The 18,899-nt window shown below is 37.0% G+C and overlaps 1 protein-coding gene across 2 annotated transcripts in view; it reads left to right on the plus strand.

Moving 5' to 3' along the window:
• arhgap10 (Rho GTPase activating protein 10) overlaps nt 1-10,576 on the plus strand; it is a 197,567-nt gene extending 186,991 nt beyond the window's left edge. For both annotated transcript variants that reach the window (XM_022684445.2, XM_022684446.2), the window contains 2 exons: nt 4,396-4,487; nt 9,204-10,576. In XM_022684445.2, coding sequence (XP_022540166.2) covers nt 4,396-4,487; nt 9,204-9,292 — 181 coding nt within the window. In that variant the 3' untranslated portion in view covers nt 9,293-10,576. The remainder of the gene's footprint in view (nt 1-4,395; nt 4,488-9,203) is intronic.
• The last annotated feature ends 8,323 nt before the right edge of the window (nt 10,577-18,899 follow it).

Below are 18,899 nucleotides of genomic sequence, written 5' to 3' on the forward strand. Positions count from 1 at the left end.
TAGCTTCTCATAAATTGAGTTTTGTTCAAAATAATATAGGACCACGATGGAAAAAAAGAGTAAAATACAACCTTTAACTCAAGTAAATTTTAAGGGGGAAATAAAATCCCTGACTAAGAAATAATTATTCTTCATAAAATCACCTGTTCCACAATTATTGGCACCCCTAACAATTCTTAGGAAATAAATTTAATAAAAGTATTTCTGTCACTTCTACAGTAGTTTACGAAGTTGATCAGAGTATGTAGGAACATTTAATTAGTAATTCACAACTTCCTGTTTCCCTGGGGTATAAATATGACGTGACACAGAGGCCATTTATCTTCAACATGGGAAAGACAAAGGAACATACCATTCAAGTGAGGCAGATGTGTGTTGACCTTCACAAGTCAGGCAATGGCTACAAGAAAATCGCTACTCGCCTACACCTGTCCATATCTACTGTCAGAGGAATTATTAAGAAGTTTAAAACAACTGGAACAGTGGTAAACAAGCCTGGACGAGGACGCAAGTTTATTTTGCCACCACGCACAGTGAGGAGGATGATAAGAGAAATAAAAAGTTCTCCAAAGCTCACTGTTACAGAATTGCAACAAATGGTAGCTTCTTGGGGTCACAAAGTCTCCAAAACAACCATCAGGCGCTATCTACATGCCAACAAGCTGTTTGGGAGGCATGCACGGAAGAAACCATTTCTCACTCACAATCATAAACGCAAACGTTTGGAGTTTGCTAAGCGGCACTATGACTTCAACTGGGACCGTGTGCTTTGGTCAGATGAAACAAAGATAGAGCTTTTTGGCAACAAATGCTCTAAGTGGGTCTGGCGTAACACAAGAGCTGAGTATGCAGAAAAGCATCTCATGCCCACTGTGAAATACGGCGGGGGATCAGTGATGCTGTGGGCCTGTTTCTCTTCTAAAGGCCCTGGGAACCTTGTTAGGGTGCATGGCATCATGAATGCTCTAAAATACCAGGACATTTTAAAACAAAATCTGGTGGCTTCTGCCCGAAAGCTGAAGATGGGTCGTCACTGGGTCTTTCAGCAAGATAATGACCCTAAACATCTGGCCAAATCTACACAGAAATGGTTCACCGCACACAGAATCAAGCTCCTCCCATGGCCATCTCAGTCCCCAGACCTCAACCCCATTGAAAACCTGTGGGGTGAGCTGAAGAGGAGAGTGCAGAGGAGAGGACCCAGGTCGTTGGATGATTTAGAGAGAATGTGCAAAGAGGAATGGTCAAAGATCCCTCTTTCTGTATTCTCCCATCTTGTGAAACATTACAGGAGAAGATTAGGTGCTGTTTTGTTGGCAAAAGGGGGTTGTACAAAGTATTAACATCAGGGGTGCTAATAATTGTGGCACACATGATTTGATGTTAAATAATTATTTCTTAATGTGGGATTTTTTCCTACTGAATAAATTCACTTGAGTTAAAGGTTGTATTTTACTCTTTTTTTCCATCGTGGTCCTATATTATTATTATTATATTAAACTCAATTTATGAGAAGCTAAAGAACACATCTTAACCAGGGGTGCCAATAATTATGGAGGGCACTGTGTATATATATATATATATATATATATATATATATATATATATAGAGAGAGAGAGACAGAGAGAGAGAGAGAGAGAGAGAGAGAGAGACATTAAATACTGCTTTAGTGTATTAAATACTTTAGTGTATTTTTTTTTACAGTAGCGTTAAGGTGTACACAATATGTGCATCAATACATGAAGTAGTACATTTAGAATATATTTGAAGTGTATTAAAAAGGATGTTTAAAAAACACTACTTAAGTTCTAAATCTACTTAAGTTCACACTTTAATGCTTTTTTGTTGTGTTTAAATATATAGCTTGATTACAACTGAAATATACTTAAGTTGCCATAGGTTGTTCCAAAATAGTATGTTTAATATGTATTTAAATGCATATTTTAATATGCACTTACTACACTTTTCTTGTGTATTAGGGTTGTCATACTGCCAAGAATATACCACCTTTTGTGTTTGCTTAATTTAAGCATATACATCTTAATTTACACATATTTTGTCTAGTTTTTGCCAACAATTTTTTTGCAGTGTAGGATGAAGTAAGGTAAGGTATATACATATATATATATATATATATATATATATATATATATATATATATATATATATATATATATATATACACATATATATATATATATACACATATATATATGGACCATCCAAATTAAGTGATACCAAATACACAAATAATACAAAGATCTGGGATGATTGTGAAAAAAGTTAGTCTGGAGCTGTGGTCTGATTTTGGTTTTTATTTATTTATTTATTTATTTATTTTGCAATATTGTGCAGCCCTAATATAAAAATAAGCATTGGCTAATGATACCATAAAGAACTTTACAAATTCGCAATATGCATTAAATTCTCATCTTATTGCCCATCTTTACATCCACAGCAAACTTTCCTCAGTCTTTCCTCCGTCTGTCAGTCTGGGTGCAGTGTTTTGACTCGAGCCTTCCCCCTAAAAAACTCACAGCGCTGTTGCTCTGAGGCAATGTATGAAATATTTATGGCTCTGGCAGGTGCGGAGCTCTCGCTCGGTGCTTCTCTCTGAATAGCAGAGAGATAAGTGAGTACTGGTGGGGTTGGTCGGGTCCGGGTCCAGCCGGCTATGACATTTTAACAGTGTTCAGTCTGAAACGCCTCGCTTTGTTAAAGAAAAAGGCGGGTTTTGTAGTGAGCTTTAAGTGCATTTGTACTGCTTTTCCCTTCCCGCAGCCTTTGAAAGTTTTAGCGAGCCGCTGCTCTGCAGTTCTGCAGGTTATTCAGGGCTGAGAGTGATATCCGGGGAAGCGCTGGAGAGCCTGGCGGCCGCGGCGGCTGCTGCTGCTGCTGCAGGGCTTGCCTTTGAATCGCTCTTCATTGTGAATTGAAGCTGCTGTGTGATTATTGGCTCAATGCTTCTGTTATTCAGGCCACGTGTACGGCTCCTGTAGGTGGCTGTGCACAAGAACTGGGTGTGTATCTGTGTGTGTGTGTGTGTTTACAGGACTATCCAAAATTTTAAAAAGTGCTTATTTAAAAAAAAAAAAAAAAAAATCCAAAAACTCCATCAAATAGAGTTTTAATGTTTTAAATATTTAAATAAACATTATAACGAATGGTTGTGTCTATCAATCATTAAAACAAAGTAATTGAATTAATCACAACTGAATCACAACTATGATTAATCATGACTAAATGCAATAAAACTATTATTTTTCTCAAGACCAAGTTTTTAATAATGTGTATTTAAATGTGATTAAATTACGTTTTTTAAATCTTTAACTGAGCCTCTATCTGAGCCTCCTTTCAATTTGTACATTAAAACTTTGCACAAAATGCTAGTAAAAGTACAGAGTAAAAGTACCAAAAGTTTAGACACACCTTAAATTCAATGTTTTGTGTTTTTTTTTTTTTTTTTTCATTATTTTAAAATGTTCTGCATTGTAGATTAATACTGAAGTCATGCAAACTATGAAGAAAAGCATATGGAAATTATTTAGTTGACGGAAAAAGTGTTAAACAAACCAGAATAGGTTTTGTATTTTTGATTATTTCAAAAGTATCTTTCCTTTTGCTTAGATTAGACAGTTTTGCACATCTCTGTTGGATTTTCTCAGTCAGCTTTATGAGGTAGAGTCACCTGGAATTCAGGCTTTCAGTTAACAGCTGTGCTGAACTCTTCAAGGGTTAATTTGTGTTTGAGAGCATCAGTTGTAAAGTAGTGAAGAGGTAGAGTTACAGGTATACAGTGAATAGTGAATATTTGAGTAATGTTCTAATACAGATTATGAGAAGCAAGAACTACTCAACTAAGGTCAGTCAGTTCCAAAAGAATTAAGAAGAAAGACTATGATGAAACTGGCCCTCATCAGGACCGCCCCAGATAAGAGCACCTAAATGCTTCTTCACAGAGTATTTTGGTTTGTTTAACACTTTTAAGTTACTACATGTTTCTTTGTGTGTTCCTTCATAGTCTGGATCGCTTCACTATTCATTTAATGTAGGAAAACAAATAATATTGAACACCTATAATAATATAAGTGTGTCCAAATTTTTGAGTGGTATTGTGCATTGTATTTGTGTGTGAGTTTATAGAAGAAAGTGTGTTTTAAAATGCAGAATTCTTTCAATGACTTTTCACTGAATTTCGTCTGAACTATTCCACCTTGTAGAAACAACACACACACACTATTTCTCTGTCTAAATCAAGAACAGTTGTGAGATTGAAAAGCTCCGTCCATCCAACACCACCAACACCCCCACCCCCCCACTACACACCCACCCCACCATCACCCCTCCCTCGAAAAGGCGAATCGGTCTGCTAACTGATTGCTTCCATTTTTCAGTGTCACCCAGATGAAAGCCAAGGCTGTGTACTCGTGCGAGGCCGAGCACGATTCGGAACTTTCCTTCCAGGTTGGAGCAATCTTCACCGACGGTAAGTGAGAGCGTTATCGGCCGCCGCTCGCTCACTCGCTCGCCCCGAAAACCGCCGGGATATTGGATTCGCCGGACCGAGCGGCCGGCCAGCTGAAAATCTGATCTCATATCACGAAGGAGAGAGAGAGAGAGCGAGAGCGAGAGCGAGAGAGAGAGAGAGTCCTGCTGAATCAGTCCACAGAGGACGAGGGAAAGTTGTAATCATGCAGGGAGGAAATGAGTACTCCTGGCTCAGAGTATCAGGGCTGCTGTGATTTTGCAGGTCTTCCTGCTTTACTACGTTGTTGGGAGAAATATTTTTATTATATTTTTTATTTAACCTGGCATATCATTAAGAATGAGTTTGTATAAATAAATAAATAAATAAATAAATAAATACTGAGTTGTATTGATTAAATTAAATTACCGTAATCTTTAGGAATAAAATCAAAATAGGTAAAGCCGCTCTGCTGAAGTACAGTGTTATAAAGGTGTGTTTTCAGTGAAGTTTCTCCAGCACTAAGGCTGGGTGCAGCAGCATTAGCATTAGCCACTAAACGCAGCGCGAGCTCTTTCGCCATTCAGAGGTGAGTATATTGGACTGTAGTCTGAATCTTTGCCATGTTAAAACAAGCTACATCGAAAGAGCTGCTAGCTGATAGCGCCATGGCAGCATTTACGTTCCACAAGTGCTGCGGTTAGCGGCTAATGCTGCGCACCCAGCCTTAGTGCTGGAGAAACTTCGCTGAAATCTCTATCTAAGTTTACTAAGCTTGTCTTACGCAAATAAACGGGGGTTTTTGGCAGAGATCTGTGTAGATTAACATCCAGCGGTCGTTTGACTTAAAAAAAATGCTTGTTTTGTTTTATTAGATGCTTCCCCATTAAAAGAGAAACATGGTGACACCCTTCTTCATTTTTATATACAGTGGTTGGACAATGAAACTGAAACACCTGGTTTTAGAACACAATAATGTATTGTGTTGACGGACAGTTCTGGTGGAAACAGGAGAGTTGAGGTGCCGTGATTTGATCAGCCGTGTTTTTTTTTTGTTTTTTTTTTTTAAGTTTTTTGGATACAATCCGGGTTAGCACCCGAACATCCCTTTCAGACAGCTTCCTCTTACAGCGTCCACAGTTAATCCTGTTGGATGTGGTTGGTCCTTCTTGGTGGTATGCTGACATTACCCTGGATACCGTGGCTCTTGTTGCATCACAAAGACTTGCTGTCTTGGTCACAGATGCTCCAGCAAGACGTGCACCAACAATTTGTCCTCTTTTGAACTCTGGTATGTCACCCATAATGTTGTGTGCATTGTAATATTTTGAGCAGAACTGTGCTCTTACCCTGCTAATTGAACCTTCACACTCTGCTCTTACTGGTGCAATGTGCAATTAATGAAGATTGGACACCAGGCTGCTCCAATTTAGCCATGAAACCTCCCACACTAAAATGACAGGTGTTTCAGTTTCATTGTCCAACCCCTGTAGGTATCCTTACTAGTGTCAAATAATGCGCCGTAAAATCTGGTGCACTTTATAGCCGAAAAATGCGCTATTTCAGTTTTCAGTGTTAAAAATGAAGATTCTAAGTGCAGCTTGGACTTTACTGATTGTACTCTCTGTCTCCCAGCTAAAGCTAATAATGCTGCTGCTCTTCTTTACATTAGTCTGCTTTAAATCTGACCTGCTCTTAGCATCTAACATCTAATGCCTTGGCCGTGCTCTCCTCACAGCCTCAGTGTCCTCCTCCCACTTCAGATCAACTCCAGCGCTCTGGCTTTTAACCTGACCCAGCTCCACCGCAGACCCGTGCTAATGGCTGCACAATTAGCAAGCCTTTCACACTGATAACACAGTGAATTCTCACACTCGGGTCGAGAGGGTCTGAAAGTAGCTCCACACTTCAGTTCCTTACTCTCAGAACTGTAGTGCTGAACAGTCCAGACCTGGTCTGAGCTGGTCTTTAATGGTCAAGGTGGTTTAAAACATAACTGTTGGGCATCCAGGTAAAAACCAACAGTATACACCAAATATCCTAATTGTCAACCATCTTATAAATATATATTAATCTATTAATATATATTTATCGTATACAATATATCGTGACACAGAAATATCATGATATTAAAAATCCATATAGTGATAATAGGGCTGTTCTGTCTTAAAAGTAGTCTATTATTTACTGTGAAGCTTTAGGTGTATTTATTGTATAATTGTTTTAGTTAGCAGTTTATATCTTCACTGTCCAATGAAAAACACTTATCTCCATTTTTGTTAATTTTTAGTTCACTACATAATTTGAACAGACAAACTGTCCCTTACACTGTTTCAAAATTTCTTAATGCATAGATTAATAGAAACTCTTCAAAATGACCCGAAATAAACTGTTTTTACATTGACTTCTACTGAAAGTTTACAAGGTTTTTTCTGTTTTGGAGATCAGTGTTTTTCATTGGACAGCGACGATATGCATGCACTAAATATTCTGCAATATTTTTTGCTGCATTATATTATTTTATGCTGTATTATTTATTTTGCCACAGTATAATTATACTGTTATACCATTATACTATATTCCTGAAATTAATGATTTTTAGTTTTCCTTTATCGCCAAGTATATCTTTATCCCTAAAATATCGTGATATTATTTTAGAGCCATATCGCCATATATATATATATATATATATATATATATATATATATATATATATATATATATATATATATATATTTGGGTTTGATTGACTTTAGCTAAATAATCCTGTATTTACAGAACGCTATTTTGTCTGTGTACTAGATAGACACAGAATAGAAATCTGACACATCAGATATGTCTAAATTTTAATTTTGGAATACCATACTCGTTTTAAAATACTATTACATTTTTTTTTTTTAATACTGCATTATATACAGCAGTAGTAACGATAAAAAAAAATCCCCAAAAATCCAGCCAGAGCCCATGCACGTTCTGCCTGAGCCCAACCCGACCAGCGTCATAAACTGTTTTTCTGAGCACAAGCCCGATTTAAACCTTATTTTAGTAAGTAGGGTTTTACAACTGAGCTTTTTAAAAATATATTTGGGATGTTTGAATGAGAGAAATCTGTTCAGAATGATGTTAATTAACATTGCAACACTGAAGAAGCATAGACCCATTATTTAATAAAAATGTTTATTAAAAATAAATCCCTCTGTAATATAATAAACAATGTCTAAGATTATACATTTTTTTATTTTAAGCATATAGCCTTAGTGCAAAACATATAAAACAGGAGGCTATGTGGGGAAAAAATAGATCTTGTTTTTTTTTTTTTTTTTTTTTTTTTCTTTTCTCAGGTAAGATTTTGTCATTTTAAGCATTCTAAGTGTAAGATTATTTGGTGTATTTTAGGAGTAGTGTTCTTAATCAACCTTTTTTTGGTAAGATTTCTTAAAATATGCAATCATTAAATCTCAAAATGAGTGAAGTTAGACTTAAATCAAACAAAAGTCTCTGATTTGTGGCTTAAATGTAGACACAAGAAATAAAATAACTTGACCAGTGACTTTTTGTGCTTATTTTGAGTTTAAATTAATAACTAAGTAAAGAAAACAAAAACTAAGTAAAAACTTAAAATAAGCAAAATATTTTTACACTTTCACAGTGCTTAAGACAACTATTTTAATCAGACAAAAATAAGATTTATTGCCATGAAATTAGTTAATTTTAGATTTAGTATTTTGCAGTGTACACTTTTTCTAGAGCACCTTTAAGGTCTTAAAGAGACACTAAAACCCTAAACCATATTTTTTCTATTAATGGCTGAAATGTGTTCCTTTAAATTAATAAAACATATCAGTCCTGCTTAAAACAAAACATTTCCAAACCCTTAAAAAAGGCTTTTATTTTGGTATTGATTTTATCCGCCTCTGCAGCTCCGTCTCAGGTTTAGCTGTGCTATAGGCGAGGATCGTCACATCATCACAATATGCAAATCAGTTAATCAATAATAACCCCGCCCTTCTGCTGACGTCCAATCATCTGCAAAACAACCAACAAATTATTAATTAAATTACTTAATTTTAAATTCTGTGATTTAGTAGACCTTAATATTTCACAGATAATGTGTAAAGCACAAAATAATTTACTCCCAAACTGTATTCAGGGAAACCACATTTGAAACCAAAGAGACTATACTAAACTATACATTAAGTGGAATAGGTAGATTTTAAAAGAAATAGAGCAAGGACAAATATATAAAAAAATAAATAAAAAAACATATATGTATCTGTCAGTGGGGTAAAGCTGTTCAATGAAGAATTAAGAATGTGTAGTTCACTCTGTCACTCTATAAATTTAAAATAAAATTGTCACTACACTTTTTTTCAAAACTGAAATAAACTAAACTAAACTGCTTCTTACCTCTATCAGAGACACACTGTTCCTGCTGCTTCAGCTCAGCCAATCAGCTTTTCCTCCTCCTCCATCTCTAAACCCATACATCACCCAGTGCCCCTCTCAAACTAACCCTCCCATTTTTTTAAAGCCTTTTTTTAAACCTTTTTTTTTTATTTGAGCTAAGGGTGGATTCAGATTAAATTAAAGGGGTTTAAATCCTCTTTAATAAGTGAATAAAAGTGAAGTATAAAGAGTTAACTGATGTTGTTAACAGTGAGGTGATTTATTGGTTCTGAGTCTCTGGGCTGTTCTGTTACTCAGCTGTTCACTGTTCGTCTCTCCTCTGTGTTGCAGTGACTCCGTCGCGGGAGCCAGGCTGGCTGGAAGGAGAGCTGGAGGGCAGGCGTGGCCTCATCCCTGAGAACTATGTGGAAATGCTGTAACCCGGGACGAACAGACGCAGCGCTCTATATACATGGTATCCATGATGTGGCCCTGACTTTATATATATATATATACACTCGTCTCACCCTCAGACTCCGCCTCCTCCTTCTTCTTTCTGTCCCATCTTTTCCTTGGCGGCGTCTCAGCGGGGTATTAATAGGACTAGAGATGAGACAGAAGCGCAGATATTTTATTGTCTTAAAGCAGGAGGGAATTGAATGCGCCTCATCTTTAAATGTACATATATATACGGTATTAAGCCAAGTGGGCGGAGTCAGTCACTGCCTGTGCTGTCATCTGTACGCGTCGTCGTCGTATGTCTTGTATGTTTTGTTTGTCGTTTGTGTTTTTAATGAACAGTTTGGATTTGCTGCATGGGTGTATATTATATATATATATATATTATTATTATTTTATATTATTTAATTGACACAGTTCATTTAATTGAATCTTTTTTTTTTTTTTTTTTTTGAGCATTTAAGCAAAATATGAGCTTATGTGTGATGAAACGATCAATAAGTCATAGCCGTTGCTTAGTTTGGAAGGGTTGTTGAAGTTTGCTTGGTTGATTGGCGGGTTGAAGGGTTGAAGCACTCCTGCTGTTGAGGTTTATGGATTTTGTTGAGCACATTATGATATTATGATGCACACAGCTGAAAAATTAATTATTTTAGAAATTGTGCTGCGTTCAAATGTTGTGCCTTAGACTCACTATGCATCACTATCATTTGTTTGTTCATTTTATTTTAATTTTTTTTGGACGCTGTCCAGACGTTTGTTTGGACCGAACAATCATATTTTTATTGTACAGAGCAAAAAACTAAATTTTATATAAAAAAAAAAACAATTGTCATTCAACTTAAATTAAATCCAATCATTTCACAACGACCATAAACTCAGTATTGCCTGGTCCTACCATTGTATTAAATTTTGGCCATATTATTATTTTTAATACTGTTATTCTTGAGTAAAGGTCATATAAGGTTTCATACATGGATGAAATCCTCTGTAGGTGATTCAGAAAAGCTCTTTGTGTAGACTCTGCTTTGCTGGGACTGAGACGTTCACCGCGGCAGCCGTGCGCCTCACTGCAGTTTAATGAGGTGATCTCATTTCTATAAGAGCGTTTCATTGGTTAAGGCTGATATTTGTGACTGAGCACCGCTGCAGTAATTTAAGACAGTGATTTATATCGTCTGTAAAGGTCCTGCCATTGGTTTGATTTTTGTATTATTGTATATTGTGTTGATCAATGTTAAATAAATAAAGGCTTTTTATTCTTACGTCTGTTTTATTTGCCTGAAGGCACCTCTCGTTAGCGGAGCCGAACCCTGCGGCAGTGTTATTGGCTGTAATTTGATGAAAATGAAAATAAATGTCTGATTTACACTGACATGCCCTGACAAGTCCTGACCTCAAGAAATGTTCCTACACTGTAAATGAGTAGTGAAGTGATCTATCAGACTATGAAGGAACACAAAAGAAATCATGTAGTAACTTAAAAGTGTTAAACCAAAATACTCTGTGAAGAAGCATTTAGGTGCTCTTATCTGGGGAGCTGTTAACTTCAGAACTGTACAACAGAGGGAATTCTTGCTCTTCCTTACCTGGAGCAGTCCTTATGAGTGCCAGTTCCATCATAACATTTTTGATGCTCTTTGCGACTGCACCAACACCAGCAGATGACATGACTCTCCAAACCATCACTGATCATCAGTAAATTTTACATTTGATTTGTAAATCAAGGGATCAGAGTCTGGAGGAAGAGTGGAGAGACACACAGTCCAAACTGCTTGAGGTTCTAGTATGAAGTTTCCACCAATCAGTGATGGTTTAGACTAGAGGGACAGGACATCTGCTGGTGTTGATCCACTGTGTTTTATTATCAAGTCTAAAGTCAGTGCAGTTTTGTTTTCCCACAAAATCTTACAGCACTCTGCTGGCAACTTTTATAGAGATGTGGATTTCATTTTCCAGCAGGACTTGGCACACTGCCAGAAGTACTAGTTGGTTTTATATTTTTATTAAAATTTTCTGAGACACTGATTTTGAGGGTTTTCATTGGCTGTAAGCCATAAACATCAACAATAAAATAAATAAAAGCGTAAAATAGAAATGAGTCTCACATTTTCACATTTTGAACTGAATTACTGAAATAAAGTAATAAAGTATATTTTAAACATTGTTACGTATAGACCACAATTCAAAGATTTATTAAAGCACTATTATTTCATGAAAGTCTCAAATGATGTTACTGTGGGAATTTAGAGGAAGAATGAGACAAAATGTCTATTTGATTGTATATAAAGCTTTAGACTTTTAGACTCCTATAAACTAAGAAAAAACACCACTGAAAAGTAGAAAAACACATTTATTATACTTATATTATTTATTATGTGTTACTCAAGTAATAATGTTGTATAATAAAGTATTTGAATTAATAAAATGGGAAGTGCTTTAGGAGGGCAGGATTTATCTAAATCTCCAGTAAGTGATTTTGAACACAGTATTTTATTTATTTTATTTTTTTTTTTTTTGCTCCACCACTTTAACCCTAATGCTGTTCCTTCTGAGCCTCACCACGGTAAACATGTCCCCTCCAGCTGTTTCACACTCGCACAACATCAGGAGGAGGAGGAGGGTCACACCGTTACATTACACCTCACACTACACTCACCCCTCACCTTCTCTCTCACTCCCACACACACCAACACACACACACACACACATACACACAGCTGCCCTACAGCGGCTCCACACACATTTTCCATTTGAACAGTATTTTTTGCTACATGGATTAAAGCCTGGCTTCCTTTCCGGTTTTCCGCTGCAGGTCAGTCGCTGCAGGTCGTTGGAGGTGTGGGCGAGCAGCTGGCCCACAGTGCACTCCAGAAGGCCAATCCACACACTGTTGTTAAAAAGTTTCAGGACACCTTGCTTTCTTATATACTAGTGCATGTCAAAAAATTCAGATAAAGTATATCAGTGAAAAGTTACTTTACTTGAAACTTAAAAATGATGCGTTTCTTTGATTTTTACCAAATTGAAAACCTCTGGAATATAATCAAGAGGAAGATGGATGATCACAAGCCATCAAACCAAACTGAACTGCTTGAATTTTTGCACCAGGAGTAAAGGCATAAAGTTATCCAAAAGCAGTGTGCAAGACTGGTGGAGGAGAACATGATAACGTTTAAAACGTTATAAATATGAACTTGTTTGCTTTGCATTATTTGAGTTCTGAAAATGCATTATTTTGTTATTTCAGCCATTTCTCATTTTCTGCAAATAAATGCTCTAAATGACTATTTTATTTCGAAAATCTGTGTCTCAGAAAATTAGAATATTATATAATACCAATTGGTACTTTTAGCAGTGTGGGCAGTGTACCAAATCCTGCTGGAAAATGAAATCTGCATCTCCATAAAAGTTGTCAGTAGCAGAGGGAAGCATGAAGTGCTGTAAGATTTTGTGGGAAAACAAAACTGCACTGACTTTAGACTTAATAATAAAACACAGTGGATCAACACCAGCAGATGACATGTCTCTCCAAACCATAGACTGTGTATAGCTGGACAGAGCATTGTCTCTCAAAAGTGAAGCCACCACAGGTCGGGCCACAAATATACTGTAATTCTACCTCCATTATTTAAATGCAACAGCTACTGTAACCTCTGCTTAATTCATTTTTTAAAACGTTAAACCCAATAAATATCACCATTATCATATGTTCTTATGTTCATGTTCATTTATTGTACAATAAGTTAATAATGTAATTATAGAAACAGGTCTATACTCTGGCCTGTAGGACTGAGTTTATACTTACATTCTGCAGATCAGATTTAGCTGAAAGTGCTTTTGGCTGTGTGCATCATCTTACCTGGCATCTCTCTCTCTCTCTCTCTCTCTCTCTCACTCTCTCTCTCTGAAGCATAAAAACTGAACATATACAGGGGTTGAACAATGAAACTGAAACACCTGTCATTTTACTGTGGGAGGTTTCATGGTTAAATTGGAGCAGCCTGGTGTTCAATCTTCATTAATTGCACATTGCACCAGTAAGAGCAGAGTGTGAAGGTTCAATTAGCAGGGTAAGAGCACAGTTCTGCTCTAAATATTACAATGCACACAACATTATGGGTGAAATACCAGAGTTCAAAAGAGGACAAATTGTTGGTGCACGTCTTGCTGGTGCATCTGTGACCAAGACAGCAAGTCTTTGTGATGCATCAAGAGCCACGGTATCCAGGGTAATGTCAGCATACCACCAAGAAGGACCAACCACATCCAACAGGATTAACTGTGGACGCTGTAAGAGGAAGCTCTTACAGCGGAAAGGGAAAGGGATGTTCGGGTGATAACAAGGATTGTATCCAAAAAACACAAAACCACGGCTGATCAAATCACGGCAGAATTCAATGTGCACCTCAACTCTCCTGTTTCAGTTTCATTGTGCAACCCCTGTAGTACGACATCACTGAAAATATTACCAGAAACATAAATAAAAAGAAACAATGACAATAAAAGCAACAATAATGACAATAGTAACAATAACAGCAATAATAATAGATAGAATTATTTCTATTATTTCTATTACTTTTTCTGTCTCTCTGTATTTCTGTCTCTGTCTCTCTTTTTGTCTCTATCTCTCTCTCTCTCTCATACATGTGTAAACACACCTCCAGGCTCCAGCTGAGTGTATGTGTAATGTCTATCTCGCTGTCTGTAAGTGTGTGTGTGTGTGTGTGTGTTTATCACACTTCTGTGTACTCTACGTATCATTAGTGTGCAAATGTCTTCTAGACCGCAATGAAAAGTGTCTCAGTCTGTGTGTGTGTGTGTGTGTGTGTGTGTGTCTGTCACGTATTACATAATGATGGTGCGACGGTGTGGATGCAGACTCTGTAACAGGGTTGACTGGTCGGGACGGGGCGTGGGAGACGGGATAAAAATAGGCCGAGTGTCAGAGCGCCGGGTGCTTACATAATCAAATGAGCCTCAGCTAATGAGGTGGGCACACACACACACACACACACACACTCCTCTCCATCCTTCCATTCCTCTCTCCATTCCACTCCCCCTACACACTCGCTTCATCCGCTTCAGCCAGAGCTCCAGCCTAAATCCCTCTCTCTCTCTCCCTCTTTCTGCAAGGGTGATTATATTTCACTTGGCAACAAGTTATTTAACCCTAGCTGATGCAGAGAGTAGCTTCTCATTTGTTAAATAACCATGTAAAAAGACACTGTGGTCATGGGAAAAACTGTATGTTCTGTTTTAGAAATCAAGTCAAATTAGTGGCATGCATCCATCACAGGAAACATCTAAGAAGACTGTAGCTGAAATTACTAAAATCGGGTTACACTGCAAAAAATCCATTGGCAAAAACGAGACACAATATATGTAAATTGTAAATTCTTAAATTAAGAAAAAAAAATCAATGCTCACCAATTGGGTGAGCAAACTTTTTTTTAGTAAGATTTTTTTAAAATAAGCAATCACAAAGTTTCAAAATGAGTAAAATAAGCTTAAATCAAGCAAAAATTCTTTCAAAAGAATCAATATAATTGACTAGTAACTTTTTGTGCTTTTTTTGAGTCTAAATCACTTTAAAAAAGGTGACAATTCTAAGTGAGACTAAAGAAGATCATATTCCTAAAATAAGTAAAACTATATATTTTGTATTGCCTTAAAACTAGTTCATTTCCCTTGCTAAGAATAATGTTTTTGCAGTGTCCAAAACTGTATTATTAAACAGTTGAAGGAAAGTGAGGAAACATCATCTTCCAGGAAGGAATGTGGTCTGAAAATAAAAAAAAAAACGCATAAACGTTTGGTGAAATCAAGTGGTAGAAAAACAATAAACTATAGAACTCACTCATATGTTTAATAATGAAAGTAAGAGCTTTCCCGCACACACAATGCAATGAAATGAACTCAAGGGCTGTGTAGCTCTAATAAAAGCACTTATTAATGGAGCTAACCAACAAAAACAGCTTTACTTTGCTAGGAAACATAAAGATTTGACTCTGGATCAATGGAAGAACAAAGTCATGTGATGAGTCTGATGAGTCCAGATTTATCCTGTTTCAGAGAGATGGAGCATCAGGATAAGAAGAGAGGCGGTTGTAAGAAGTGATGCACCCATTATACCTAGTGTCTACCATACACGCCTGTGGGGGCGGGGTTATAATGATCTTGGGTTGATGTTGCAGTTCTGCAGGTTTAGGTTCAGCAACAGTATGTGCTGAAAGAATGAGGTCAGCTGACTACCTGAATATACTGAATACAGACCAGGTTATTCCATCAATGGTTGATTTTTTTTCTTCCCTGATGATTATTTTGTATATATGTCCCCTGTGTGTATTAATATTAGCCTTCTATAATGTACAGAACTTCAGAAATGGAATATTTAGGGCTCTATGATTTCCGCAATGTGGAAAACACGAATGGACTCATGAAACTGAGTAAAAAAAAAATAAAAAATTCAGATATAAAACACAGAAAACCCACCGAGAAATACCAGTGCACAGTTTGATGATGTTCTAACCTTCATAACTGAAGACCAGAGTAACGTACAGAAATCATGCACATACCATAACCACTGAATCTATTATTTTATTTTTTCTACTATTTAATAATAGATATGCGTTAGAGAAAAATGATAGACAGAGACTGATATAAAAGAGAGATGGAGAGAGAGAAAGAGAGAGAAATGTATCTCCCCGGTATGTTGTTGGGTGTTTTTATTATTCAGAAAACTCTCAGGGTTTTCATTTCATTTTCCCCAGAGCAGCCGGCAGCCTGCCAGACCTGAGCTCTTCTCATCACTCCTTTCTCTTTTCTTTTCTTCCTTTCTTCTCTCCTCAGCTAACCTCTCTTCTCTTGGCCTTGTTCTCTCCTTTTTGTCTTGCCTTGGCTCTGTCCATTTCTCTTCTGTTCTCTTATCTTTCTTTTCTATTCTCTTCTTGTCTTCTTTATCTTTTCTCTTGCATTTTTTCCCCATCCGTTGCCATTTCAGACTGCAGCTGCACCACAAAGATACGTCACCTGCCAGTCTCCTGATTTTATGGCCAATTCTCTTCTGCTGTTACTACTGATACTCCTGTTACTGCTCTGTTTTTAATACTACCACTGTTACTGATTCCAGTACTGTTAATACAGTTACAGCTCTTACTGATGATTCTGCAGTATACTGTATACAGTTATTAATACTGACACTTCTAAACTACTCTTATCACTTCTTTGCATCATCTACTGGTGAATCTGCTGTTATTGCTGCTTTCATTGTAACTGCTTTTATTACTCTCACTTCTTCTACTATTACTGCTAATTGCTACTGATTATTTTACTGTTTTGATTTCTTATGTCTCTATTATTTTTCTGCTCCAGCTACTATTACTACTACTGTTACTTCAGCCACTGCTGTTATTTTCAACACTGCAATTTCTACTTAACTACTGCTTCTACTACTGTTACTCCAGTTACAGCTGTTACTACTGCTACTGCTATACTCACTGCTATACTCACTATTGCAACTGTTCTGGCTACTGTATTCCTACTTTGCTACTGTTACTTCCATTGCTAATTTGTTTACTACAGTTACTGATGTTACTACTGCTACTGCTATACCTATGTTTACTACTACTAATACTACTGTTACTGCTTCTACTGTTACTACTTCTAGTTTTACTACTACTGTTACTACTTCTAGTTGTATTACTACTGTTACTACTTCTAGTTTTACTACTACTGTTACCACATCTGGGGCTGCGTCCAGAAACTTTTGCTACTCCTCCTCTCCTACTCCTCCTTTCCTACTCCTCCTCTCCTACCCCGGAAGAAGGTGGAGGAATCGAGGAGAGGAGAGGAGGAGGAGGAATGGAGGGAAGGAGATGTAACCTCCGTTGGAAGCCCCCTACAGGAGGATTTTAAGCGGCTTCTATCGTCTCCTACGGTATTCGGACAGGCGGCAAGATGGCCTCACGAAATCAGTTTCCGGGTCACGGAGGAGAGGAGGAGGATCGGTAGGAAAAAGGAGACACTTTTGGGGTTTCTGGACGCAGCCTAAGTTTTGCTACTACTGTTACTGCTTCTACTGTTACTAGGACTGTCACTGCTTATACTATCACTACTGCTGGTAACATATCTGTTGTTAATAGCTAGGCAACTCCTGTTACTTCCATTGTTACTGCTTCTACTACTGTTACTACAGTTACTGCTAAAAATACTGTTACTACTGTGTTTACTGTTCTGACTACTGTTGTTCCTGCTCTGCCACTGTTACTACCACTGTTATTGCTTCTACCGCTACTACTACCACTTCTCCTTCTACTGTTACTTCTACTACTGTCACTGCTTCTATTGTTACTACTTCTGTTACTACTTATAGTTTTAATACTGATGTTACTACATCTACTGTTACTAGGACTGTCACTGCTTATACTATCACTACTGCTGGTAACATATCTGTTGTTAATAGCTACGCAACTTCTGTTACTTCCATTGTTACTGCTTCTGCTACTGTTACAGCAGTTACTGCTAAAAATACTGTTACTACTGTCGTAACTGTTCTACTACCACTTCTTCTACTACTGTCACTGCTTCTATTGTTACTACTTCTGTTACTACTTATAGTTTTAATACTGATGTTACTACATCTACTGTTACTGGGACTGTCACTGCTTATTCTATCACTACTGCTGGTAACATATCTGTTGTTAATAGCTAGGCAACTTCTGTTACTTCCATTGTTACTGCTTCTACTACTGTTACTACAGTTACTGCTAAAAAATACTCTTACTACTGTCGTAACTGTTCTGACTACTGTTATTCCTGCTCTGCTACTGTTACTACCACTACCATTTCTTCTTCTAATGTTACTTCTATTATTGTCACTGCTTCTATTGTTACTACTTCTGTTACTACTTCTAGTTTTAATACTGCTGTTACTACTTCTACTGTTACTATGACTGTCACTGCTTATTCTATCACTACTGCTGGTAACATATCTGTTGTTAGTAGCTAGGCAACTCCTGTTACTACCATTGTTACTGCTTCTACTACTGTTGCTACTTTTACTACTACTACTACCACCACCCATACCACTGCTTCTTCTACTGTTACTACTACTAATGTCACTTCTACTGTTACTACTTCTGTTACCACATCTAGTTTTACTACTACTGTTACTCCTACTGGTAACATATCTGCTGTTAATAATGAGACAACTACTGTTACTACCACTATTACTGATTCTATTACTGCTATTATGCTTACTGCTAAAATACTGTTACTTCTATTGTAGCTGTTCTGGCCACTGTTATTCCTACTCTGCTACTGTTACTGCTTTTTCTACTGCTTCTACTACTATTACTACAACTACTGTTATTACTACTTTTACTATTATTGTAACTGTTCTGACTATTATTTCACTGTTACTACTTCTACTACCACTGCTTCCTCTACTGTTACTACTTCTAGTTTTTCATACTACTACTACATCTACTGTTACTATGATTGTCACTGCTTATACTATCCCTTTTACTGGTAACATGATACTGATAATAGCTGGGCAACTACTGTTACTACCACTACTACTGCTTC

Source organism: Astyanax mexicanus, chromosome 7 (assembly GCF_023375975.1).
Source record: "Astyanax mexicanus isolate ESR-SI-001 chromosome 7, AstMex3_surface, whole genome shotgun sequence".
Lineage (NCBI taxonomy): Eukaryota > Metazoa > Chordata > Actinopteri > Characiformes > Acestrorhamphidae > Astyanax > Astyanax mexicanus.